This window comes from Cucurbita maxima, unplaced genomic scaffold, assembly GCF_002738345.1.
Source record: "Cucurbita maxima cultivar Rimu unplaced genomic scaffold, Cmax_1.0 Cma_Scf00024, whole genome shotgun sequence".
NCBI classification, from domain to species: domain Eukaryota; kingdom Viridiplantae; phylum Streptophyta; class Magnoliopsida; order Cucurbitales; family Cucurbitaceae; genus Cucurbita; species Cucurbita maxima.
In genome coordinates, this window is record NW_019272040.1 from 2,949,468 (window position 1) to 2,975,060 (window position 25,593).

The 25,593-nt window shown below is 35.3% G+C and overlaps 5 protein-coding genes across 10 annotated transcripts; 1 reads left to right on the top strand and 4 right to left on the bottom strand.

Annotated features, from left to right (window-relative positions):
• Positions 1-36: 36 nt before the first annotated feature.
• On the bottom strand, positions 37-5,266 carry LOC111498167 (COP9 signalosome complex subunit 7-like). 5 transcript variants are annotated; one of them, XM_023149294.1, is made up of 9 exons: positions 4,845-5,266; positions 4,401-4,476; positions 3,718-3,806; positions 2,940-3,029; positions 2,324-2,368; positions 2,172-2,242; positions 1,668-1,806; positions 964-1,052; positions 37-447 (listed from the first exon to the last, which is right to left on the bottom strand). In XM_023149294.1, exons 1-9 carry the CDS (start codon positions 5,001-5,003, stop codon positions 426-428), a joined length of 780 nt encoding a protein of 259 aa, XP_023005062.1. In that variant the 5' UTR covers positions 5,004-5,266; the 3' UTR covers positions 37-425. The 5 variants fall into 5 exon arrangements, with proteins under 5 accessions (XP_023005062.1, XP_023005065.1, XP_023005063.1 ...); XM_023149297.1 differs by having other exon boundaries at positions 964-1,144; positions 1,664-1,806; XM_023149295.1 differs by having other exon boundaries at positions 133-447; positions 964-1,072.
• A 153-nt stretch (positions 5,267-5,419) lies between these two features.
• On the top strand, positions 5,420-10,368 carry LOC111498116 (cationic amino acid transporter 9, chloroplastic). Its single transcript, XM_023149220.1, has 8 exons — positions 5,420-5,713; positions 6,160-6,569; positions 7,771-7,947; positions 8,078-8,302; positions 8,384-8,560; positions 8,650-8,874; positions 9,593-9,682; positions 10,051-10,368. Exons 1-8 carry the CDS (start codon positions 5,464-5,466, stop codon positions 10,174-10,176), a joined length of 1,680 nt encoding a protein of 559 aa, XP_023004988.1. The 5' UTR covers positions 5,420-5,463; the 3' UTR covers positions 10,177-10,368.
• Positions 10,369-11,254: 886 nt separating this feature from the next.
• On the bottom strand, positions 11,255-14,825 carry LOC111498164. Its single transcript, XM_023149289.1, has 7 exons — positions 14,391-14,825; positions 14,163-14,232; positions 13,926-13,981; positions 13,743-13,818; positions 13,602-13,638; positions 12,279-12,393; positions 11,255-11,763 (listed from the first exon to the last, which is right to left on the bottom strand). Exons 1-7 carry the CDS (start codon positions 14,669-14,671, stop codon positions 11,529-11,531), a joined length of 870 nt encoding a protein of 289 aa, XP_023005057.1. The 5' UTR covers positions 14,672-14,825; the 3' UTR covers positions 11,255-11,528.
• A 533-nt stretch (positions 14,826-15,358) lies between these two features.
• LOC111498067 lies at positions 15,359-17,125 on the bottom strand. Its single transcript, XM_023149119.1, has one exon. The coding sequence runs from the start codon at positions 17,123-17,125 to the stop codon at positions 15,359-15,361; it is 1,767 nt and encodes a 588-aa protein (XP_023004887.1).
• Positions 17,126-18,092: 967 nt separating this feature from the next.
• Positions 18,093-24,776, bottom strand: LOC111498149 (poly(rC)-binding protein 4-like). 2 transcript variants are annotated; one of them, XM_023149269.1, is made up of 10 exons: positions 24,701-24,776; positions 24,291-24,611; positions 23,947-24,048; positions 22,434-22,655; positions 21,215-21,273; positions 20,945-21,036; positions 20,719-20,831; positions 20,569-20,631; positions 19,823-19,899; positions 18,093-18,397 (listed from the first exon to the last, which is right to left on the bottom strand). In XM_023149269.1, the coding sequence occupies exons 1-10, from the start codon at positions 24,701-24,703 to the stop codon at positions 18,382-18,384; spliced, it is 1,068 nt and encodes a 355-aa protein (XP_023005037.1). In that variant the 5' UTR covers positions 24,704-24,776; the 3' UTR covers positions 18,093-18,381. The 2 variants fall into 2 exon arrangements, with proteins under 2 accessions (XP_023005037.1, XP_023005036.1); XM_023149268.1 differs by lacking the exon at positions 24,701-24,776 and having other exon boundaries at positions 24,291-24,694.
• Between the last annotated feature and the right edge of the window lie 817 nt (positions 24,777-25,593).

Consider the following 25,593-nt stretch of genomic DNA (forward strand, 5'->3'; position numbering starts at 1 on the left):
AAACAGACTAATATTTTACATAATTAATAACAAGAATGAGAATAAAGAAAATAATTCAGGTTCTATGTCATTCCCTATTCTCTCTAAAAGTCATAAAAGACTGTCCTTTAAGTGAAAAATGACATGTTTGTATTGTGAGAATGACAAAATCACCTCCTAAGCTGCAATGGTATTTTGAAACCCAAGCAATACGTTTCAAAGCAAAGGACAGAACCTCTGTGCAGCCTTTATGTTAATTGTTCGGCTGTCCAACAACTCATCGGGAACGAATTATTAAATTAAATCTGAAGACAAGCTAATGTTTATCAGAGAGGAACCTAAAGCAACATGTACACCGTTCTAAGGAATGGCTTAGGGAAAAGAATCAGGCAGTTCTTTAGACACCCTTATTGTAGGAGATTGTTGTTCAACTCCCAAATGCACCTCTACGAAATCGGATGTCGTCTCCTGTATGTACAATTTCAGAAAAATTTAGAACCGTCGTACCGTACGTATGTACTGTCATCTCCAACAATTTGCAGCCTTAGCTTGAACGGGTAAATACTACTAAATAACTATTTGGTTAGATTACCAATTTGGTCGTTCATAGACTGCATAAGTGCCTTTCTAATCTTGTACTCCGAAAAGTTTTCTAAATACTCTGTCTAAAGTAGTTTCCAATAGGCCATTGAAGTGCCAATTTAAAATTGAATGGACTCCTGATGATAAGTAGCACTTCTATTATTTAAGGATTTTGTAGTAAGCTAATCTCAAACAAAATTAGGCAGTGATATAATGATGAACTAAAGAAATTAATGATGGGTCTATTAAACACAAATTGAAACCTCAAGAACCTACTCGAATCTCTTCAAAGTATAGGATCTAAACGACAAGACCTTCAATATCCATGGACATATAAAAAAACATTTTAAACTACATGAAATAAATACAATCCTAACCCTAATATTCAAGGTGACATATTACCTCTTTGGACGACTTCGATCTTCCTCATAGTCCATTACTCCACCAGGTTCAGAGTAGACCTCCTCATGCCCTCGGATGTCAATGTCGGCCTGCTTACAGTTTGTAACTTCTGCCATAATGTAAGGCACATCGACCAATATATCCCAGTATTTGAGTAAAGAGTCACTGGTTTTATTTCGATCTTTTAGCCACTATGAACCAGAGGTTATAGGATATGGTGTAGATGTAATTAATCACATCTTGAAAATTTGACTTGCTTGTACAACAACAATGCCAATTTTGTGCCAGTATCATTTTTCCATTCAAAAAAGAGAGCACAAAAATAAATTTCGTTCTTTTATATCAAGAAGGCCTCACATCTTTGTAATGAATAAAAATTCAGTGAGTAAATGAGAACATTATTTGATAACCATTTCGTCTCTAATACAAACATCAAATTAAGAAGACTCGGGACAGTAGGGATTTGAAATTAAAATTTGCACTTTCATAATCCAAAACAATATTTCAGCAGAAAAATAGTAGTAGGTGACAGTGGAAATAAGAAAAGGAGTATGCGTGAAGGTCTGTATAATCATTTTCTTTTTCTGCTAGTACTTCATCCATCCTATCCTTGTCTATTATCTTCTCAATAAATATTGGATTCTATAAAAAGAAAAAGCATTCAACCACCAACAGCAATTAAGACGAAACTTATTTCAACTGACCTTCGAGGAAAGTGACTTCTTTACATCTTCCACCCTCTCTTCAACTTCCTTTCGGTGTTTCTTGTTTAATCCACACATATTATCAGCCCATTTTATCTTCTCTTGAATTGAGACCGATAAATTGTCAGACGTAGTTAACCTAGATACACACAGAAACGGTCAAATTCGAAACAGATGTGTCACACAACCAAATACAGACAACAAGAGACGGGTGATAAAATCAACTCAACTCAATAAAAGTATATTGATTAAACACACACACACACACACACAGAACTATGAAATTTTGAAAATAGAAATTATTAAAAAATTGTCAAGGAAGTTGCAAAATACAGTAAAACACTTGAACCTTGAGGTTGCAAAAGAACTAGAATCTCAGCAATTTAGATTAAAACTTGGTAAGGTCACAATTGATCATCCCTTGCATATACAAAACAACTTCTTGCTCAAGAGTTTTCCTTAAAACGGAACGGGACCCCATGAAACATGAGCAAGTAAATTTACCAATTTGATAGTGTTTGTATCATGCTCCCAAGTTGCTCAGGTTTCAGATCTCTCCCTGCAGCAAACTGGACCTGCATTCATATAAGGACTTCAATTGACACCATTTATAAAGCCCATATACTTAGAGCAGGGATACAAAAACAAATACAGACCTCAAAGCACCTTCGCAACTGATCTAACTTGCCTCTGACTATACCCTGAAAGCAAATAAGAAAATTCAAGGGCATTGCTTATCCTCCCACCCGAAAAAATGAGTAAACAAATCAATAAATTAAAAATTAAAAATTTTAGCTCAGTGTGATAAATTTTTTTTTTTTGTCTTATATTTTTAAAAATTTAGCTCATAAACACTAATTGCTCCCATTGTTTTCTTGTTTCATTACCTAATTTTTAAAAAAGTTTTAAACAACCAAGCCAATTTTTTAAAAATTTGATGTTGTTTTTTAAATTTTGCTTAGAATTCCAATGCGTTTGAATGTGTTTGAAGAGAAATGAAAAACTTACCAAAAAATTACGAGTAAACCAACATAATTTTCAAAAATAGAAGACAAATCAAACGGGGTTCTTAATGTTTAGCAGACCAGCAGTGGAAGATAAGAAGAAAGTTGATTGAGCACATGCATGGGTAAGGTTCAAGGATTTCTTTTCCAGATACTGACATCCTAATACTGGTAAGAAGAACCAATTAAGTCCGGATTGGTACTGATATCATAGTGGTAAGATACTGACATCCTAATACTGGTAAGACGTACATATTGTAGGACATACCGCATACATGCATTCATTAATAAGAAAATCCTCCAGTTCTCGTACATTTGTAACATCTAATTCCTGCATTAATTGGTCATAGGGTAGCACCTGGGCAAAACCGAGTCAGAATAAATAAATAATTTAATGATGAATGTCAGGAATCTACACATCATCTACTAAAAGCTTTTGTAAGAAAACCTATGAGAAATGAAACAATATTTTTTATACACTAAGAGTTGGCTGCCAAAGAAAGTCCGAGAGGAAGCAGGAATTTCTTTAGAAACCATCCGGATGCATGTTTCTCAGAACAGAGATTAACAAACCTTAAACAAAGACCACGTTCCTTTTCTTTTCTTTACCTCATAGTTCATAATGCTATATTTTATAAATCAAATATTTATTGTTGCTCATAATATAGTACACCACACTTCACTGATGCTCATGCTTAGGCTTGGAAGAGCTATGAACCCCCTAAAATTATTATTTTTATAACAATTAGTTCTAAGAACTTCAAAAAAAAAAAAAAAAAAAAAAAACCAAATGAACGTTTTCTTCAAAACCTTTTAAACTACAAGAATTCAATGTACCCACACATTAGTGCACTACTAAATCTAGCTAAATGGTTCATTATCTGGGAATCAATTATAGGCCACATGAACAATAGTTTTTAATATCAATTCCAACCCGTAGTTAGATATGCAGCGGTGAGACAGAACAGAAAGGCGAACTATTTTAAATCAACAGATGCATCAGCAAGCGGGTTAAAGAAACATGACAGAGTGGGGAGCAAGAATACCTTGTTAGTCTCAGCCAATGTAAGGACAGTAAGTTGCTTTAGTTTGAGGGCTTGATCAGATCCCAATTCTGGAAGGCGGCCAGAATTACCTGCAAATGTAATATAGCCAGCGTTCAGTGCAGTCATCAAGAGCACACGCTATAACAATGCAACTAAAGAAAATTAATCGATGGTGGCAAGGTTATTAAGTTATGAAACACGATGCACTTTTTGAAATATTGCAACAAATTAGTACCTGAAGAAATTAATAGACAAAAAGAAGGTTATATAGGTTATGGTTCATAATGCACTTTTTTGGGAAACAAAACTTATAACTAGACTCCAAATTCTGCCTATCTCCCCTCTCTTTCTCTTTTTTTCTTTTTTTTTTTTTTTAGAAACAAGTACTTTCTTTGGGGGGGGAGAACAAAGAATACAAGGTGCTTGCAAAAGAAAACCAGCCCCCAAAAGGAGCCTACAGAAAGGGTTCCAGTCAAGCAAGAAAAGACATAGACATAAAGGATAATGTCACCAACTTCATTAAGAACATTTGATTGTCAAGTTGGGTGTGCAAGTTCTTAGCAATACAAAATGACATAAATAAGTAAAATGACACCAACTTGTATTTAAAATAAAGGTCTTTCAGCAAACTAGCAATAACATTCAAATTATATCACAAATCTTTATGAAATTTTAACTCTTACTCGTGTAATCACTCCATGTTCCATATGCAAATAAGCGAAGCACATCAAGGTATACAGAATGCTCAGTTCCTTCTAGCTGCAAAAGGTAGAACATCAAACAATATAATTTCATTTTACAATTTGAAGGAGTTAAAACAATCCATAAAGAACTTCTGATTGACATGACCACTCTAATCAGCCAAAGGGCATATTATCAATGGATTGTTTCAATTAAAAATAAAAAAGTAACAAATAAAAACAAGAATCATATTTAAAAACAAAATTAAAATTATTTTAAAAAGAAACACATCAAAATCAAGAATTTTTTTAATTCACTTCTAACTTTCTTCCCAATCAAAAAAGTCAAGAATTACAGAGAAAAATGAAAACTCAATAAATAATTCGCACAAGATAAGCAGTCAAACGGTAGACAGAAAAAACCAAGAGTAATCGGCATTATCGAACCTCGACAACGTCGGGAACAGCAAGAATTTCAGAGAATGCAAAGAGTGAAGGGTGAGAAGTGGCCTCAGTAACAACAGACGCAAGTGCCGAGCCTTTCAGAGACGAAGCTCGCTTTACAAAGTGATCGATAAACTCGTTTTGCTTCTGCTCAATATCCATTATAGAGCAAATAAAAAATCTACAAAAAATAATGATGAAACAGATACAAATGGAAGGGAGACTGAAATCAGGGCGCAATCCAAAGGGATCGAATCATGGAGATCATGAATATGAGTGGAAACAGCAAGAAATCTGGCGAAGAAGCTTCGGAATTTAGAAGTGTCGAGGCTTGGCTAAGGGTTCTTCAGAGCGTACTGAGTCTGAGAGTCGATCACACAGCACCACACCCAAGAGCCGTTCCCTCCACCGCAATCACCGGTAATGTAAGCAGTCAAAAGTAACGAAGTGAAATTACCTACGTGCCCCCATTGCATTGTTTAGTTTTTCCAAATAAAAGACTTTTTTTTTTTTTTTAATAATTAAATTTTATTATTTATTTTTTTCGTGTAAAAGTATAAATAACTCTCCCTCGTCAGCTCTCCACTTCTAATCCTCCTGATTCACGTGGCATCGACATATCATGAGAGGCCGAAACGTACAAGCCGCCTCTTCTGCTTCCTCTTCTTCAATTTTCTCCCATTTTTGGGCTTCAGCATTGAGAACTAAGCCATTGATTTCCCCTTCCGATGGCTTCTACAACCGTACCAACTCCGGCGAAGTCCTCGAACGCCGTCTCGGCGTCGTTGACCTCGTTCTCCTTGGCGTTGGCGCTTCCATCGGAGCCGGCATCTTCGTCGTCACCGGTACTGTCGCTCGTGACGCCGGTCCTGGTGAGTTAATACTGTTCTTTTATTCATCTCGCGTTTATTTATGGTTACCTGAATGATTAGTCCTGTGTGCGCTAATGGTTTCCGGCCATTACAATTGTTCGACCTGGCGCAGTATGTGTTTGTTTTGTATTCGGTTTTTCGATTTTCGTTTTCGTTGTTTTCTAAGCGTTAATTTGTGTAGCGGAATTTCCGAGATTCTAATTGTTTCTAATTGGTTTATTCAACAAATGCTCAATTTCATAGGTGGACGTGGACCTCATATCTTGTTTCGTAGGTTTTTAACTAAATTTTAGTTTATTTCTTCTTATTATTCACGATACTGTAGGGGTGTAGATGTGATCATAATTTCTTGTATTGCAAAGCAACACCTGTGGACTATTTGTCTTGCTCGCGAACGTCTTTATTTTGTACGAGGAGACTTTTACAAGCCTTTTATTTTGATGCAGGAGTCACCGTTAGTTTCGGACTCGCTGGAGTATCATGTATTTTAAATGCACTGTGCTATGCTGAGCTAGCTACACGCTTTCCTCCTGTTGTGGGCGGTGCATACATGTATGCATATACAGCATTCAATGAGCTCACTGCTTTTCTTGTTTTTGCACAATTGATGCTTGACTACCATATTGGGGCAGCTAGTATAGCACGGAGCTTAGCTGGTTATATAGTTTCATTTCTCGAGATCTTTCCCCTTTTTAAAGATAATATTCCAAATTGGCTTGGAAATGGGCAAGAGTTCTTCGGAGGGGTTGTTTCTATTAATGTACTGGCTCCCGTTCTTCTAGCTCTATTGACCTTTATTCTCTGTTGGGGTGTTGGGGAGTCTTCTACTATAAACTCCATCATGACATCATTAAAGGTATTCTTCTATTCGACCTATTTATGTATTTGAATATGATAGTTCGAATTCTCATTATTTGACAATGTACACAATACTTGTTGTAGGAGAAAAGGCAAGAAAAGATTAAGGAAAAAAAGAAATGAAACTAATTACAATATGACAACTTGGTGATCTTTTGGTCTTTGTGAGTCTTGTTGATACTTGGCGAGGGAATTTAATGTTGTTAGGCTTGTGGCATAGAGAATTTTTTCAAGAGACACCATTATTAGATTTGTTAGAGCTTTTCATAGTTTTATGTTATATCGTGAATCTAATATGTTTCTTGTAGGTTAGGTAGGTTTATGATTTCAATAGGTTGGATGGACCATTTTGGAAATGTTAGATTGTTTGCATGTATGGACAGGAGACACCTCTGACTATTAGCCCATAAGTTTCGCAAGTTCGTTCTTTGGAGACATCACTTGGGGACCTTGCCCTTTTAAGTTTGAAAGCATTTGGCTCCACATCCTTCTTTCAATTCTCATTTGAGGGATTGGTAGCCTTGGAATGTAGATGGAAAGTGAGAGGACATTGAAATCCTTACGAACCTCAAGCCCGAACATGTTGCTCGAGGACCTTGTCCCCTTTTTTAGTTAAAAAAATATGTGGCTTCAACATCTCCTTTCAAATCTTGAGATATTTGTGGAATGGAATGTTGAAGAGAAGTGGTAGACTTTGGTATTCATTGAAAGACTTAAGGCTTGCACACTCAAACTAAATGATTGAAACGTGAGGGTGTTTAGGGTCCCTCAAAATTGGAAGCTGGGTATGAATTTGAAAATCAAAGTGATGTGAGCAAACATAATGAATGACACAAATATCTTGATGCTGCTTAATGGGCGTAGTTTGGTTGCTTTGTCTTGTCGGCAGTTTTTTGTGGTCTAGAATGGGTCATGTTGCTCTTTGTGCTCCATTTTCCAAGTCTTTTAAGGGGTTTTCTTTTTAGTTCAGTTGTTTATATGTTTTTCCTGGGTTGCTTTTATTTCCTATGTTCTGTTTTTTTTTTTTTTTTCCTTGTTTCACTCCCTTGTGGAGTTTGTATCGTCTGAGCATTATTCTCGTTTCATTTTATTATCAATGAAAGGTTTTGTCTCTTGTTAAAAAAATCAATGACTAGAAAAAGGTTTGATGAGAATGAAAAATATATGTAATGAACGTTTGAAGTTGAACTTGTCTGCAGGTTATCATTGTCGTGTGTGTCATCTTTGCTGGTGCTTTTGAGGTTGATGTTTCAAATTGGTCTCCTTTTTCTCCAAATGGTCTCCAATCAGTGTTAACTGGAGCTACTGTAGTATTCTTCGCATATGTAGGCTTTGATGCAGTTGCAAATTCAGCCGAAGAATCAAAAAGTCCGAGGGTATTAAACTAAGTTGCTTCCCTTTATGTTTGAGTACCATGATTCAATCAATTTTGTAACTTCAAATAGTAGCATAACTTCGTAAGTTTTAAAGCAACTGACTTTTCCTTTTTAATATTGTTCCGTTCAGAGGGATTTACCAATTGGCATAATCGGAAGTCTTCTTATTTGCATTGCTCTATATATTGGAGTCTGCTTAGTGATTACTGGAATGGTTCCTTATTATCTTCTTGGGGAAGATGCTCCCTTGGCTGAAGCTTTTACATCCAAAGGCTTGAAATTTGTTTCTTTTTTGATAAGCGTTGGTGCTATTGCTGGACTTACAACGACCCTTCTTGTTGGTCTTTATGTTCAGGTGATTTATTTCAGACTCAATAACTATTTGCGTTTACTTCACATTTTGTATTTATGTCAATTGATGGGGTGTGCAAAACAGTCTCGTCTATATCTTGGGCTTGGGAGAGATGGTTTGCTGCCTTCTTTTTTTTCCGAAGTGGACGCCAAACACCACACTCCTATCACTTCTCAAGTCTGGGTTGGTATTGTAGCTGGCGTGTTGGCTGGACTATTCAATATTCACTCACTCTCTCGTATTCTTTCAGTTGGCACCTTGGTATGTTGGCTTATCTTTGTTTCTAAGTTCGTATTGTTAATTAGCCTTTTATGCAACACTTGAGCTCCATTTGTTGCTGTTGGGTTCAGACTGGATACTCTGTTGTCTCGGCTTGTGTTGTCACCCTGCGTTGGAAAGACAAAACAGCCAGTCAGGTGTCTTCTTCAACCTGGCGAGAAGGTGTCATCTGTCTTGTGGTAGTTGCTTGCTGTGGTTTTGGTGCTGGATTATTCTACCGGGTTGGTTGGCCATGGGTTTCTATTGTAGCTGCTGTTTTTGCATTACTTGCAGCCATCGCTCTTCATTTTCGCCATGTGAGTACAATTATCTTTTTAGCTCTAGCTTTGATAATAGGCACAAAGAAAAAATTCTCTCGTTTTCTTATTTTCTCTTGAAGAGTATTCAGCTTTCTTGTAGACATGGAAATTGGTAAGAGATGTTTATTTTATAGAGAAAAACTACTAATCGTACGATTGGAAATTTCAGTATGAAAGGATTTGAAACTTGATTATTTGAATAATATTTTAATCAATGAACCATTTTTCTAATTGATCAAAGTGTGAACTACTTCTTCTAATTCCGATCTTTGTGATCTTCGTTGATCCTAATCTTTTCTTGATAGGGTCTTTTGATTACATTTCTTCACTTAATTTTGTCCACCTTCATTTGTCAAATGCAATACTAAATTGATCTTATTCGAAGGGTATTTTCCATTCGGATGATACACGTTAGGATAACAATTGTGAACGTTGTCTTTCTTCTACTGTTGCTTAAAGTTTATCCATGATTTGGCTCTAACTACATTCATGACTGAAACTCAACTAGTTTACTATACATATCGGCTACCTTTCCCGAGAATAAAATTGGGGTATTTGCAATATCTTTTTTGTTTCTATACTTCTGGTATGCTAGCTTTTGATCTGGTAGTTACTGTTGCAAGTGTTGGGAAGCTCTATTCTGAGAATTTGTAGAAATGCGCTAGGTTTCATTTTTCTACTTCTATAACTCATTTTTCACTGCCCTTTTTCTCAGATCCATGGGGATGTGCCAGGATTTCCCTGTCCTGGAGTTCCCTTTGTGCCGGCTCTTTGCATATTCTTCAACATGTTCCTATTTGCTCAGGTACAACCATCTATACACCTTACATCACGACATGCTAATGGTGCAAATTATTTCGTTGTTTAAAATTTTTCTTTAGTTCCTAAATTTTACACGAAAATACCTTTTTATTAGAAGCTTACTATAGTTATGCCTTTTGTTCATTTACATATTTTGTTAATGTCTGCGGTGTGAACTTTTTGAATCCACATGTAGCATATCAAGTGTTGGGTTTAAAATAGATTTGAACTAGTGTTAGACGGTCAACGAAAAATTTTAAGGAAACGTAGAGACTATAAAGAAGAAAATATAACGGTTGAAGTATGGCTGAGCTAGTTAGTTGACCAACATTCTTTATTTATTTTTTATTTTTATTTTTATTTTTTTTGCAGTTGCACCAAGAAGCATGGGTTAGATTTGTGGTGGTCAGTATTATTACAGTAATCGTTTATGCATTTTACGGGCAGTTTCACGCTAATCCAGAAGGTTCGGGGGTTTATTTTCGGGTTCAAGGATAGAAGCTTAATTGTTTTAATAAATGTTGTAGTCATATCATGTGTCGTATAGTAGAATGATATTTGTCTGCTCATCAAACACTTTGTACCAGTGTAGTACCCGTAGCAGTACAATGGCTAAATGGTCTCGCTGTAGAGTATATTGTTACATTATAGTGTATTTTATGGAAATAAAATATGACAATTCTTGATGCATGAAAGTAAAGGTAACACTAATAAAATCAAATTACAATATAGCAGAAGGGCTTTGTTCTTAATAGAACAGTAGTGAATTCTTGAATACCCTATTTGCTATTTCACTTGGTGTAAAGATAGGTTCGTATAGATTGTGCGACCCTAGTAGAAGGGTTCTAAGAATATTTATTGTCGTGAAAACCTTTGTCTTTGTCTTGTAGGTAAGTTCGATGTAGGAAAACTAATTCCTCATTTGAAATTTGATCCATTCCACAAGAAAGTATGAACAAAACCTCCTTAAAAGATTCATGACATGCGAACTTAAACTACGTTTGAAAAGGAAAGCTTCGTATTTTAGGATCACGGACAATGTCTCTTGTTTGAGATTCTATGTTGAGTCTTAGTTCAAGCTTTTCAACGTCAACTTAAACTTTGAGCAGCATCAACCTACCTTAAGCTTGAGTTTGCTTTTGAGTTCAACTTGCTGACAATAAAACCCTAATGTAAACCAAACGAACCAATCATAATGTAAATATATATATATATTGGTTCAAGAACTGGATGATTATAAAGAGGTGATTGGTTCAAGAATTGTAAACCAAACTCACAAGCACCTCTTAATAATCATGGTGCAACTACCTCTACCAAGAGCCAAATGTAAACCAATCAATGACTCTAAAGGAGCAAATTGGGACCTTGTAGCAAAGGTACTAGACTTGTTAGCCTGTCGGACTGCATCCATACCCTTACCATTAGTATGAATTCATCAATGGGGAAACCCACTAGTCTTGGAACTTCATTATCAGTAGACGCAAAAGCATACTTCCCAACACAAAAGCCGGGATTGAAATAACCTTCATTACTCTGTGTGAATCCAAAAGATTTATGTTTCAAATGAGTTGTTATAGAGAGGAGAAGAAAATAGCCGGCTTAAAGTTCTTACACAAAGAATATTTACTCTCGTACTAATGTTGTCTAACACAGCCAAAAAGGTGTCTTCGTTAATGGGTAGTTTTTCCCACACAAGTACACTGTTTAAATAATTTTCAGACTGAACTCGGAATTTTACTACACAGGAAACCATGGTCGAAATGTTATACTTCAAAACTGTGGCCAGAAAAGGATATAACTCTGGAGATATGCAATTTGACCATATCCCTTATCCCAATGTATACAATGCTTCAAAGTTCATCCCAAACACGTCGTTCCTGCGGATCTGCAACTCTGTGAATTAAATCCTCGTTGGCTTGAACTGGATTCCTACCACCATCTCTAGGAATGTGGTTTGCTTGCTTGACCATCCCAGCTTTGATGGCAGCAGTGGCCATCCTCTGCAACTTCAGTAGCCCAATACGTTTCGAGACGACATAAAGAACAGCAAGAGAGAAAAAGAAAAATCCGACTGCCAGAATGATCCTGTCATTTTAAGATTTTTTTATCATATAAGGAGGTTGAATAACAAATTTAGTTTTAAAACTTCGATGAATATGTCAATATAGCATCTAAAGTTTCACTTATAGTTCTTACTATTTAGACTTTTATCTGAATGTAAATGTTGGCTATAGTAAGAGAAATAGAGAGACATAGACATTTGGATAAAAATATAGTGGCGCTAATCTCTATTTGAAGCAATGTATCAAATCATATTTTCTAGATTATCATTCTATTTTATAGTCAATTTCTTCTATATATCCATCATGTTGTACAGAACAACATCTGTCTCTACTCAGACATGTTACATCACTACTTAACCAACACTGTTAACAATAAAGACGATATAGAATCGAAATTCAAAATTCAGAAAATAATTAAAGCTTTTTAAAAGTATGGACTAAATCGATATAATCATCATAGTTAAAATAAACTTGATTTGTAATTTAACCTATGAAAGAACTTTTACTTAGAGAGGTGGCAAGTAATCATCTATTTACCTGTCCATTACATCTTGCCGTTGCATTGTGGAAAGTAAGTTTCTGGTTCGTGTTAACAACGAGCGGTGTCCCTTATATTCACTCTCAGCCTTCTTTAACACTCCAGTCGATTCGTCTGTAAAAGCCAAATAAACATGTAAAGTAAGCTCTACTTGTTGACCCATCTACTGGTGCTTGATCATATGATTTAAAAAAAAAAAAATCCAGTCTAAAATAAGAACTCATGACAGCTTAAAAATGTCGCATCATTGAGGACTATCTTTTAAATCCCCTGTTTTGGTGCTCTACATACGATAATCCTCGTCGTGCTATAATGGAAGAGGTTCTTATGAATCCCCATTACGTGATAGACGACAACTCTTCGGCAAGGCATAATCCTTACCGCTATTTGCTTCATTGGGCTTGAAAGGAAAGCAAGATCTAGCTTAGTATTTGAGGAGTCCTGGAAAAGGATTTGGAGCTTGGTATATATTTCGATTCTTTGCTTTGAGTTGTTATGACTCGAACTCTATCCATTTCCTTTTTTTTTCTTGGTAATGGGAACCAATATTTTGTAGTTCATCCCTTCCCTGAGCCTATGTTTTTGTATGCTCTTGTCTTTGTACCTATACTTATTTGAATGAAAGCTAAGGCTTTTCATCACCCAAAGAAAAGTAACAAAAAGTAGTTCGATCTCATACTGCGAGAATCTCTGAACTGTAGGTAGACAAGAAGGGGAATCCTTTGCAGCTATATGACAAATGAATGCATTCCTAAATTATCAGACATTGAATTCAAGACATCATGGTCATAATTTCGCTTGCATACACATCATAAATTTCTAAACTATGCTTACATAACTAGTCCTAGACTAAGCAAACAGCAGAACATTCGGATTTAATCTGGGTTTCAGATGGTCGAGTCCACGTAACAAATGACTGAAAAGACTACAGATTCAAATTGCCTCATTCATTTCCTTATCATTTCCCTCGGATCAAGATGACTAATCTAGTTCTAGATCACTAGATGAGATGGTTATTACTCACATCAAATGCTAAACAAAGATCTTCATACATAAATAAACACTAAATTATGTCTTAGTTTCCAGTTTGTCAACTGAGGGAATGAATAAAATCTACAACTGTAGAATTTCCTTTTTATTGCTTAGCTTAAGATATGATCATGGCTGTCACTGCTATACATGGTTTACATCATATTCTTACAAGTTCATTTGCTTTGTAATCTCTACCATCAAGATATAATTGAACACACTGAACAAAGTAAAACTGACTAATCGACTCGAAACGGAACACGAATGACATACGCAGATTTTCATAAACATACCAAAAGTCTCAATTGTGCTTGCAGTTCTTTCCACCTCCTACAGATAATAAGATATACAAGAACATTCCATTGTTAAAAGAAAGAAAATTTAAAATTCAATCAAGATCAAAGTAAATAGAACAGAAAACACCAGAAACAGACCTGAACCATAAGCTGACGGGTTCGGCGAAGGCTCTCGGTGATGCTTTCTGCAGCAGATGTCATACCAGCCTTAGTTCTGCAAAAGGAGAGAAACAATGAAGTTTAATACGACAGTTCTATTAGAGTTGTTTTAAGAAACAATTAGATAAAACTTCTGAAAACGTTCAAGTTTTGACAACATACTGTAAATTCCGTCTGCGAATTGTGGACTCTTCTCCTCCACCAAGAAGTTGTTCTCTCTGCAAATTCACCAAAATTCTGAGCACACTGTAAATTTTCACTTTGAAGAAGTAATGGAATCTTATATAAATCTTCACATTTAGGAAATCATGGAGAAATACCGCATTTGATCATTAAGAAAACTAGGGCTAATCAGAAACTGTTCATCACAATTTAACAAAACCAGTTCGAATTAATCACCTCCTCTTGAGCTGCTTTTCTCATGTTGGCTTTTGCTTGCATATTGGCATTTCTCAGACTCGACCGCAAACTGAAACAAATACACACGAAGTTGCAAAAACAAAACTCATTACAACGAAGTTGACAATTACCGATCACTTTCATAGCCGAAGAATTACAGAAAGGAGCGATTCCAGTAATCCCACTCCTCTTCCGCAGGAATCAGAAAGTAGGAGTTAGATTCGTTACTTGTGGGATTGGTTTTTCCAAGATTCGAGCAGAGATTGAGCAGCCTCGACTTCAGAATCAGAGAGCAGTTGAGGCACAAGAAGATCGAGCTTGAATTCCAACGACGACAGCAGATTCAAACCATCTTGAGCCAAAGCATTCAATCTCGGGAGAGAATTCGTGTCCGTTGATCCACTTTGTTTCTTGTATGATTCGATTGCCTTAATCCGGTCGAGAGTCTGATGGAAAGCGTCGTTCCACTCATTTTTGACCCGATCGACCTCCTCTGCAACCTTGTCCATTTCAAGATGTGAAGGAAAATCACCGAAATCACAGAAATTTGGTCTTCGGTAGCCCAGAATTCAGAATGAAAACAATCTATGAGATAGATTTGATCCTTCGAGGCTTTAGAATAGAAGATTACTGAAGAATGCCGCTACACCGTGATTGTTTCAAATAATAATTTGATATAAATAAATAAAAATAAAAATAAATTTTGATCCAATATATATATATATATACTTTTAAGAAGTAATATTTTTATCTAAAATTAGAAAAATAATTTAAGAATTAATAAATATTCTAGATATAATATGCCTTTATATTATCATTTTCGGAAGGAAAATTTAATCTATTTTAATTTAAAAATTTAGGAACGGAAGTCTGAAAATTTCTTCTTAGTAGATCCATTTTAAAAATTTTGAGTAGCAGTTCGAAAAAAAAATTCAAAAATGACAATATTTGCTACCAGTGGGTTTGGAATGTTACTGAAGAGTGTCAATACAAATATTCTTTCAATACTAACATAACTCAATGCATAAGATACCAATTATCTTTTCGAACAGAGAGATAGGAACTGGGATCGCAACTTTCAATATATTTTAAAAAAAAACAAAAAAATGATAATATCGTACCGTCCAAATTACATATTTAACCTTGAATGTATAAAGGGCTTAGAAGGCCATTTTAAGAGTAAAAGCCTTGGTGAATCAACTGAAATGGCTGCTGCTTGCGCTGCTGAATGACCCCCATCCTCCTCTCAATCTTTTATCTGCTGAAGCCATCCTCTGAAGATGTATTTGCTCCCTAAACTTGGCTATGAACTCGCCAGCTTTCTTGTCGACCTCGTGCGCCCCCGATTCCGAATCTCCCGCCATACTCGAAGCAGCTTCTTCATCTGAATTTCCAAAAATAGTTTCATCCTCCCTCTCAGACTGGTCTTTACCATCATCTGTGAGTTGACTCTCAGTGTCTTCCTTCTGCTTCTCAATCCCCAAGAATGTCGTCTTCGACAAATGATTTGGATTACGAGCATTCGGGTTAACAATACTAGGCCGCCCATGTCTCGTATTGTTATCATTCTCAACTTGGTTTTTGATCTCTTGGCTGATTGTTTCCTCCATTGTTACTGCATTTGCTCTAACTGTTCTAACGGATTTTCCCCGGGATAAGGTTTTTGGAATACTTGCAAAACTCTGGTCTAAATGTGGGGAACTTACTATGGATCCATTGAAATCAGATGAATTTTCTAGCTCAATCAGAGGGTCTTCAGAGCCCCCTCTACTGTTTTCAGACAGAGATCTCATATTGTATTGTTGAGAATGCAATAACTTAGAGGAAATATCTCCGAGCGAAGACATTTTACGATGCGTTCTTGTCGTTGATGACAATGGCAGAGAGAAGGAACTAGTTTGTGGTGGTGGCTGAGACAGAGTAGAACGAAGAGGCCTAGGTTTTTTATGTGATTCAAATTGAGCTTCATCAATGGAGGGAGGTCTAAAATGGGAAGGGTGAAGAACAGCATTTCCAGCTCCTCTATCTTTCGTAACCTTTTTTCCAAATTTCTCACGCAATTGAAATGGGGACAATGATGAAATAACAGCTTCATCAAACTTCTCCTCTAAATTCGTACAACAATTATCACCAAATTCACTTATTCTTTCATAATCATTCTCATAGCCACTGGAAGAACTTTTAGAACTCAAGCAAGATTCATCACCACTATCCAATTCGACATCATCGGGTTCAGTAAGATTCGGCCTCAGATCGGGTTCGGTAAGATTCGACCTCAGACTCCTAACAGGCAAACCTAGAGGTTTATAATCAACAATGGCTTCTGATTCCATCCATTCACTTGAACTACGATTCGTTTCAGCAACTAAAACTACAGATCCATCCCGAGTATATCTCGATTTACAAGCATGACCGACATTATCAGTATCAATCAATTCATGAGAATTTTCATACCTTTTTTTGAGAATGGAGTAATGAAGTTTTTCCTGTTCGCGAGACGGAGCATTGAAATCTCCAAACTCATTCACGGATCCAGAATTCAGCTTAATGTACAAAACTTCACTTAATTTCCTCTCATCAGAAGCACTCAAATCGTCAACATTTTCAAAAATCGGAGCGACGTGAAACATCTTAGACAAATACGACTGTGAGTTTTCAAAATTGGAGAATCGAGGTTCGTCTACACTGACCTGGATGCTCCTTCTGCTAAAGAGACCATACGAAACAGCAATGCCGACGAACAAGAGGTGAAAAAGCTCCCAGAATTTGGAGAGCAAAGTCTGGTTGACGAAATCCGGCGCTTCGGAAGGGAAGAGAGGGAGGAGGAGGAGGAGAATGCAGAAGAAGAGAGATTTAGAGAGGAATTGTGCGCAGGACTTGCGTTGGTGAGACGAAGGAGTAGGTGGAAGCGGAGAGTGAGGAAGACGGGGTTCGGTCAAAGGGGAGGAAGCTGAAGAAGCCATTGATGAGGTTGGTGTAGAGCTTGGGAATTGGGATTTGGAGATTTGAGGGGAAAAAATGTGGTTGGTGAACAAAGGGAGAGTTGAAGACAAAGGTAAAGTTTTTATGCTGATTTCAATTATTCAAAGACTCATTATTGCAACCGTTTCGTTGAAAATTAACCAATTTATTTTTCTCCAATTTACATCTTCCATCAATTCTCCAATCTTTTTTTTTTTTTTTTTTTTTTTTTTTTTTTTTTTTTTTTTTTTTTTTTTTTTTTTTTTTTTTTTTGTCAGTTCTCTCCATTATATACTACTCCTAATTGCCCCGTAGGTGATGCAAATACAAATTGACTTGACTAATTGCCCGTTGTCTAAGTGATAGAGTTCGCTGCAAAAAAAATTGTCAGTCGATATCACAAGTCAACTAATAGTAACATGATCATGAAAATATTTCAACTATCTTAATGAGTTGAGTTAAAACACAAAATGAGTTAGTAGCATTTTCCTTTAAATTGATACAGAAGATAATGCTTTAATAGTTGAGCTATCATCGATCAGCAACCAACTTACCACTAAGTTGGTTGTAAAACCGAGTTTTTTCCTAGACCAAAGCATATCAGCTCGCCTTTTGTCATCTCATTCCCCCACTCTCTTATATTATAAAAAAATATATTTTTTTATTACCCATTAGATTGATTAAAAATTTAATAATTTTGATATTAACAAAATCATATAAATGTGTAATAAATGTCTCAATTAAAAGCAAAACTAATTACAAAACAAAAATAAGCCCATAAATCTACTACAAAACAAATCAAAACTACATAAATAAAGCTAATAAAAAAGGTATTAAGAAAAAAACATCTAACTTAAGCCAGGAAGTCAGATCAAAAGATTAACAAGCCACAACTTTTGTAAAAAAACTTGTATCCTCACATGTTCATATAAGAAAAAGTTAGCATTGGCGGATCAAATGATCAAGATCGAAGACTCAGAGCTGAAGGCCAAACTTTTCCCATCAGCCTTTTTATAGCTATAGAAACCTTTAAGCTGTTAGAATAGAAAATATTCAGACAACTATTTTCCACAATTACAATATGTCACACTTAAAAATAAAATAATTATAAAAAAAAATAACCATTATTTCACTTCATCAACTGTACTCACATCTCCACCACTCAGTCATCAGATTGATGTTTGTAGGAGCTGTTCTTCAGAGATTCCCATGCACAGATGTTGGCATTATAAAGTAATAATTCCTCCATGTTTGAGATTTACCACATCTGCAGACTGAACAACAATGATGTACCATATGAGCTAACACACTCAAATTTCTTGTTCGTTCGCAGCAAAAGAACCCGATAATATTTGGCTTAATTATCGTTCTAGCCCCTCTAATACGTTGTTAGTTCTGATGGTTCTAAAAGTTTCAATTTAATCCCTAAACTTTTAAATATTTGGCATTGTCAAAAGCCAGCAATGGTCATACTTGTCGTGGGTTCTTTCAAAACTACTAATAGAGGAAATGAACGGATATCAAAAGGAATCATGACACATGAAAATGGTCAAATATTTGATGAATGCAAAGATGCCAAGATTGTTCCAAATTGTAGGGTACTAAGTTGAAACATTTGAAACTATCTAGCACAGTTTGAAACAAAGCACAATCATATTTATAAGACAACTTCTCATTCAATTTGTGAAACACTTATGACTGTCATGGTTGAAATCACAGAAACATTTGAGAGGAACTCACCTTAAAACGTAAAAAGAAGATAATTTTTCTTCCACAGAATGCGTTGAAGTTCATAAAATAGAGCATATGAAACAATACATTAAAGAATAGCCTCAAATTGCAACAAGAAATAGAGTTCTGATGTCATAGAAATTTAATACCTTTCTATATTTATATTTGAGAAGGCTAAAAAAAATTAGAGAACCTCTCCAAATTTTGATATTTAAGAAAAAAAAAAAGAAAGAAAAAAAAAAATGAGAAATGAGAGAGGATTGGACCATAGAGAGATGAAATGGAGAAGGGAGATGATATGTGGAGTGAAGATAAAAGAGTTCTCATTCCTATACTATCTATAAACTTTAAAGATAAGGATAGTAACGCTACTTTTAAAAATTTGGAGGTATTTTTGAAAATATGATTTCTTTAGAAGCCAAGATATTAATAAAATTTTTGAAAGTTCAAGAAAAGATTTTACTTTTGAACTTCTTATGGAAATCTAAAGTTATTGTCGAAAGTTCGATAATTTAGCCAAAAATTTCGAAAACCATTTAAAAGCTTTTGAAAAAAAGCACTTTCAAGTTTAGTGTGATTAGGACATTTCTATTTCCTAAGTTTGTGAATCCGAAAGGACTAAAAACATCTTATCTTTCCAAAAATCATCACGAGCTCACCCTCTATGTCCATGATTCTAAATATTAAATATTGAATGGCTTGACAAAGTCTTACCATTCATTTTACCGTTTATTTCAAGAATTGGTGGAAATTTAAGTATTAGTCATTCTTTGCCTCTGTTAAAGAGCATAACTGAGAACAACTTAGCGTCTTGAATTTTCTGTTAGGAACATAAAAGTTCGATTTGTATGAAACTTTTAATTCAATTTTAATTTTTCTTGTGGGATAAAACCATAGAACTTAGACTATGGCTTCACTAAAGGAAAGTTATTTCAGAGAGAGAGAGAGAGAGTTCAAGAAAAACTTACGCTGTCGGTTGAACACCAGCTTGTCGCATCAACTGAGAATAAATATATTCATCAACCCTCTGCTTAGCCAATGCTACCTGTAAACCGTCCAAACAATTCAACATGAAGATCCTTCACCAGAAATTAATACAAATACAAACGAAGAATTGTATTAAAAAAACACTCTAGAAAGATATTATAAGGCTACTCTACTTCTGTCACCTATCTCCAAAAGTAGAGGTTAGTAAACTTCTGGCATCTCCTAAATCATATGTTTCGGTAATCAGTGACAAATATACGTCATTACTCGATACTCGAGTTTTAGACCTTAAATTTCGAAGGAATACGTTTTTGGTATAAATGATTTTGACTTAAACAACTTACAGGTAGATTCTTTTGATGTCCAATTCATTCCTTCTATTTGCATGTTTCCTGAGTGTAAGTTTTTAAAATTGCTACTTTCAGCTGTTAAATTTTTTACAGAAATAAAACCCAAACAACAAAAAAGCAAGGTGTATAGAAACATTAGTACGGATATCTATGTATGGAAGCTAATATATATATACATATATATATTATACGAACCTAAATTTATTTTTCTCATAAAAAATCATATACCCAGCCTACATTATATTAAAATAAAAATAATATAATTAGTATACCAAGTCTTAGAATCTAACAGTTTTAATAATTCAAGATCACCCTCCTTCCCATCGCACGAATTAGTGCTAGTTCATGAAACCTTAAAATAAGAGAAAAGGTCATGCCTGTTCAGCACTTCCACCAAATTGTAATTGCCTGTAATTTTGTTCACCTCTTCCACCACAAACCTGTAAAGAATAGTGTAAGGATATAAGTTTTAGGAACAGAATTTCAAGACCTTTCATATTGAAATTAAATCTGCATGGTTTGCTGACCTTGATTGTAGCGCCAGATTCATTTCTGATTCTTGATATGTTGAAGCCACCAATCCCAATCAAACCACCCACCAACGTCTCCGATATCAACATTTCAAAGGTTACATAATTAACTGCAAGATTGATTTTCCTAAAGATGATGTGGTTAGAAGAAAAAATATTAAAACTTCAGATACAAAAGACAGAATCAGAAAGAAATTATTTGATGCAGAAACCAGTGAATAACCTGAGGTTGGATCCATATATGACTGTGGCGGATGTACTGCATTATAATTATATGTTGGGCTAACAGAAATGACTTGCCGAGGAGGATTCACCCTGAAAATTAAAGCCCAAATCACTACCCCCAAAAAAAAAAAAAAACACCGAGATTTGACTTATCTCAAGAAACATCTACTGCAATCATCTTGTGACCAGAAAATGAGTGTAGTTTAAGTAACAGTTTCAGAAGTGCACATGAATCAGGTAAACTCTGAAACAATATTCAATACCAGACCTTAGCTGATTGCCTATCTCCTCAAGAGCCTTCAAAACTGCAGGAACATCCCCTGATATCTGAGTTCCAGACAAAACAAAGTCGATCGTCAGTGCCAGCTCTTAATAACATGATCTTGGATGCCTCAAAAAGTGAGATTAAATGAGTGTAATGTGAGATCAAGACATCAAGAAAAGTAACCTACCAATGTGAGAGAAGGGGAATGACAATTTCACAACATTTGCATAAAATTCAATAGATGATCTATTCGGTAAATAATTATGTGCACGTTTAAGAATTATTAAAATAATTGAAATTAAATGATTCATAGTATGTAAATTTAAAATTATTAACGAGAAATGTATCTTGAAGAATAAGGCTGGCAGAAAATTTCTAGCAACCTTTTCATTTCTACGACCAATTTCAATTCCCTAACTACTTCCAAGGGTCACCTTCCCAAGCAAGCAGCAATAGAATATCCAAACCTAGAAAGAAACAGTGTAACTTCATCTTCTAATGCCAATCTTAAAAATCCCAAATGGAACTGCTTCTCAAATCAACTATGGCAAGGGCTACAAGATCCGATTTTGGGTAGATAAGTGGATGTGAATGAACAGGCCCTTAAATCATCTTTTCCTCAAATTTCTAATGTTGCATGGTCTAAAGATAGTTTTATTGACCCAATGTTGTTCCTCCTCTTCCAATGATTGGATTGTTCCTTTAAGAAGGAATTGGACTGATGAAGAAACTTTAGAATGCATTGAGCTCCATGGCCTCCTTGAGCAAAGTGCCCATCGAATGTGAAGGGATCCAAATCGTGGATCCTTAACATTGACAAACAGTTTTCTCAACTCCTTAGCTCCTGAACTTTATGATCATCAAGCGACCGTTGATGTTACTCTGTTAAAAGCGATTTGGGGGGCTAGAGTACCCAAAAAAGTGGAAGTCTGCCTATGGGTTTTCTGTCAATCAAGTAAGACAATACCTAAAGAGTACCCAAAAAAGTGGAAGTCTACCTATGGGGCCAGAGTAAAACCAAGAGATTGTTTTCGCCTCACTAATTGCAATTGACAGCTACTAAAATATCTCGCTCAATTTTAAAATCACATAGCATCAATAATAGCTGGAACACTGGTCATTCATTACGATACAAACAAAAAGTGATGAACATGATCGGAAGGCAGAAAGAACGGTAAAATATCTATGTTCTAACATCTGACAACAATGTAGAAAAGTTCACCTGCACCACTCGGTCAGATTCATGAGCAGACGCACAAAGAGGTAACTGATTTGGGGCAAGGATTGTAACTGACGCACCAGAAGAATTCCTTAATTTCTCAATATTTTGACCTGAGGCACCAATCAAAGAACCTGCTTGAGATCCTGCAATAAGGAGCCTTATAGTATTGGCAGCCACATGCCCTGTTCCAACTTTTAGCTCCTCAATGCTTGTACCATCTTCCTGTAAAAATATAACTGAAAGTATAATTAAATAAATAAATAAAAACAAAAGCAGGAAATACAAAATTCACAAAAATGATCTAAAACAAATGACAGAAGCTATAATCCTATCACGAGAACATCAGAACTTCAAGAAAGAGACTAATGTAATTGATCAAATATGGACAGGTTATTTGAGAAAGTTAGCAATCCATACTTGTAGGTTAAAATGCTGATGGCTGCCTATCTAAGTTCTGAGTTGTCAAATATACTACAAATTCCTAACATCAAATGTTATAGGGATAGGTATGATTTTTCAAGGTGGATGATGCAAGCTAGCTCAAAAGCACATAGTTACTTAAAAAAGAAAGAAATAAAGAAAGAAAAAACCAATCACATGATGGAAGAGCTGTTACTTGCCTTGCCTAGCCTTGCCTTGAAAATCAATAACTTCGTGTTGTCTTTTTATTTTCATCTAACTTGTGGCTTATTGATCATAATTTTTTAGGCAGTCAATATGGACTAGATTCTCTAATTGAAAATTTTGAATTGTCGTCTATAACACAATATTTTCTTAAGTCATTACCGCCCGTTACTTCCATCAATCATTATCACTGCCCCATTATACATGTCAATGGAGCGAAGACAAAATTCTTGAAGTTTAGTTTCCAACCATTGTGGATAAGGAATATGTTTTCTTTTAATAATATAGATATAGACATAGACATATAAACAAAAACTAACTTCTATTAAGACAAATGAAAGTACAAAAGGAAGGCCTAGAAAAAAGAAATTCCAAACGAACGAGCAAAAAAGAAAAACAAAATATAACGCAAAATGACGAGAACAAAAAAAAAAGTATATGACAGAACTGTTTGAAACAAAAACACCCAACGAGACACATTTAAATTTTCCACACTCCAAACCTCCTCCCAAAACTTTTATGTGTTCCTAAAAATCTCTCATCTCTCAAGGCAAAATTCCATGAAATAGAAAAAATGGCCACTTGACAAGGGGTTCAGTCATGACATCCAACTTTTTAAACTCACATTCTCTACCTTATATCCAAGGGGTTCAGTCTTGACATCCAACTTTTGAAGTTTGGGTGATTAAGTAGATTATGAATCATAATCGGAAAAAATCTTTATTGACAGGGAACAAAGGAAACATATCATAATCCAAAATGCACCATCTTTATGATTAGCAAATAAGATCAACACATGCAAAAGCCCTAGACCCCAACTTCGGGCAGCTACATAGGAAAATAAATATATCATCTCTACAGCAAAGTTCAGCAATTAGCCATGAATTACCTTTAATATCAGTGCTGCAATTTGCTGGAGTGCTTTCTCCGCATCAGTAACCGTATTCTCTTTGTCCTTTGAACTTATAATGATAACACGTTCTTCGTACCGCTGAAACATCAGAGAACCCCAAATTTTCATCCATTCGACGACCATTTGGCATACAACACAACCAGCAAAAGAGTTAAGAGAAGAAAAAAAAACCACTAAAATTCAACATAGTGAAACACACATAAAGCTTGACTTCAACACTTCCCCGATAGCCGAACGAAGGAGAAAAAGCAACAAAAATATACAAATTACAAAACGAAAACCCTAAACCGAAGCACTCAAAATCAAATACAAAACCATACCGCGACTGCATCTGCAATTTTGATTGTAGCTTTGGTCTCCTCACGAACCTTCTGAATTCGGCAACCGACTTTGCCAATAACCTTCCCGATCTGCTTCGAGGGCACAACGATTCTAAAAAGCACGTCATGGGCCTTCGCCTGTCTCTTGGGTGCCAACACATCTACGGCCTCCGAATAGGGGACGATCGGATCGTCCTCACGGCGGCGTTTGCCGGTGACGGCATGTCCGGGCTTGGAAACCAACACAGTCCCGGGTAGAGGCATAGAAACAGGCAAGGGAGCCTTGGCCGGCATGGAAGGGTACACCGGGATATCACCTGACTGCATATTTGGCGGAGAAATCTTTCATGTGAGTGAGCTATGAATACATGAATTCAAAGAGAAAACAAATTTATGATCATTGATGATACCATAGAGAAGAAAATCAACACGGGGCGATGGATGACACACAGCTTCACAGAGGGCTAACTATTTCTTCAAGTTAATTCTTCTTTTTTTTTTTCACTTCACAACTAAAATAAATTAAATCAAATTAAATAAATAAATAACTATTCACTTTGTAGGTAGAAATAATTGATATTTTTTTTTTAAATATCCTTAAAATTTTTAAAATTTTAAATAAATTTTTTTTAAAAAATTTAAAATAAAAAATATCATGTTTCAAAAATAGCTATCATTACCTTTTGGGAGGCCTACGCCCCATAGAAACTGTCTACCTGAGACTGTCCCTTGGCCCGTAGGTCCTGAACGGCGTTTGTCTTCCGGTTAACTATAAATTATTTTTAAAAAATAACGAATATTAATATTACTTTTGATAATTAATATTTATTTTTTAAATACGGTACCAACAATTTTATAACGTACAGACTTACAAGTAACTGTAGACATTAGAATTGTTAAAACATCTCGACGACTTTACTAATAACCTCGTATCGAACATTTACTTTCAGTGGGACCTATGAAATACTAGATGACATCAAGTAATTGAACATGAGTCAATCAAGAAAATGGAAAATTGCATATCAAGATTAGTTAAGGATATAATCGAAATTTTGTAAAATTATTAAAATTTGAGGGCTAAATCGGTAATTTAAGAAAATATTTCCATAATTAAAGGAAAATGCTATAATTGTATTCTCACCCACTTGAGAAATCAAAAATAAATTTGAGAAAAAAAGAAATTATTGAAGAAAAAAATGAAAAGAGGAAGAACATGATGAATTGGTAGGTATGAGTAAGCTATGAGTCATGAGTTAATTTATGATATTACTGGTTCGTGAACGTTTTTAAAAATAACAATTTA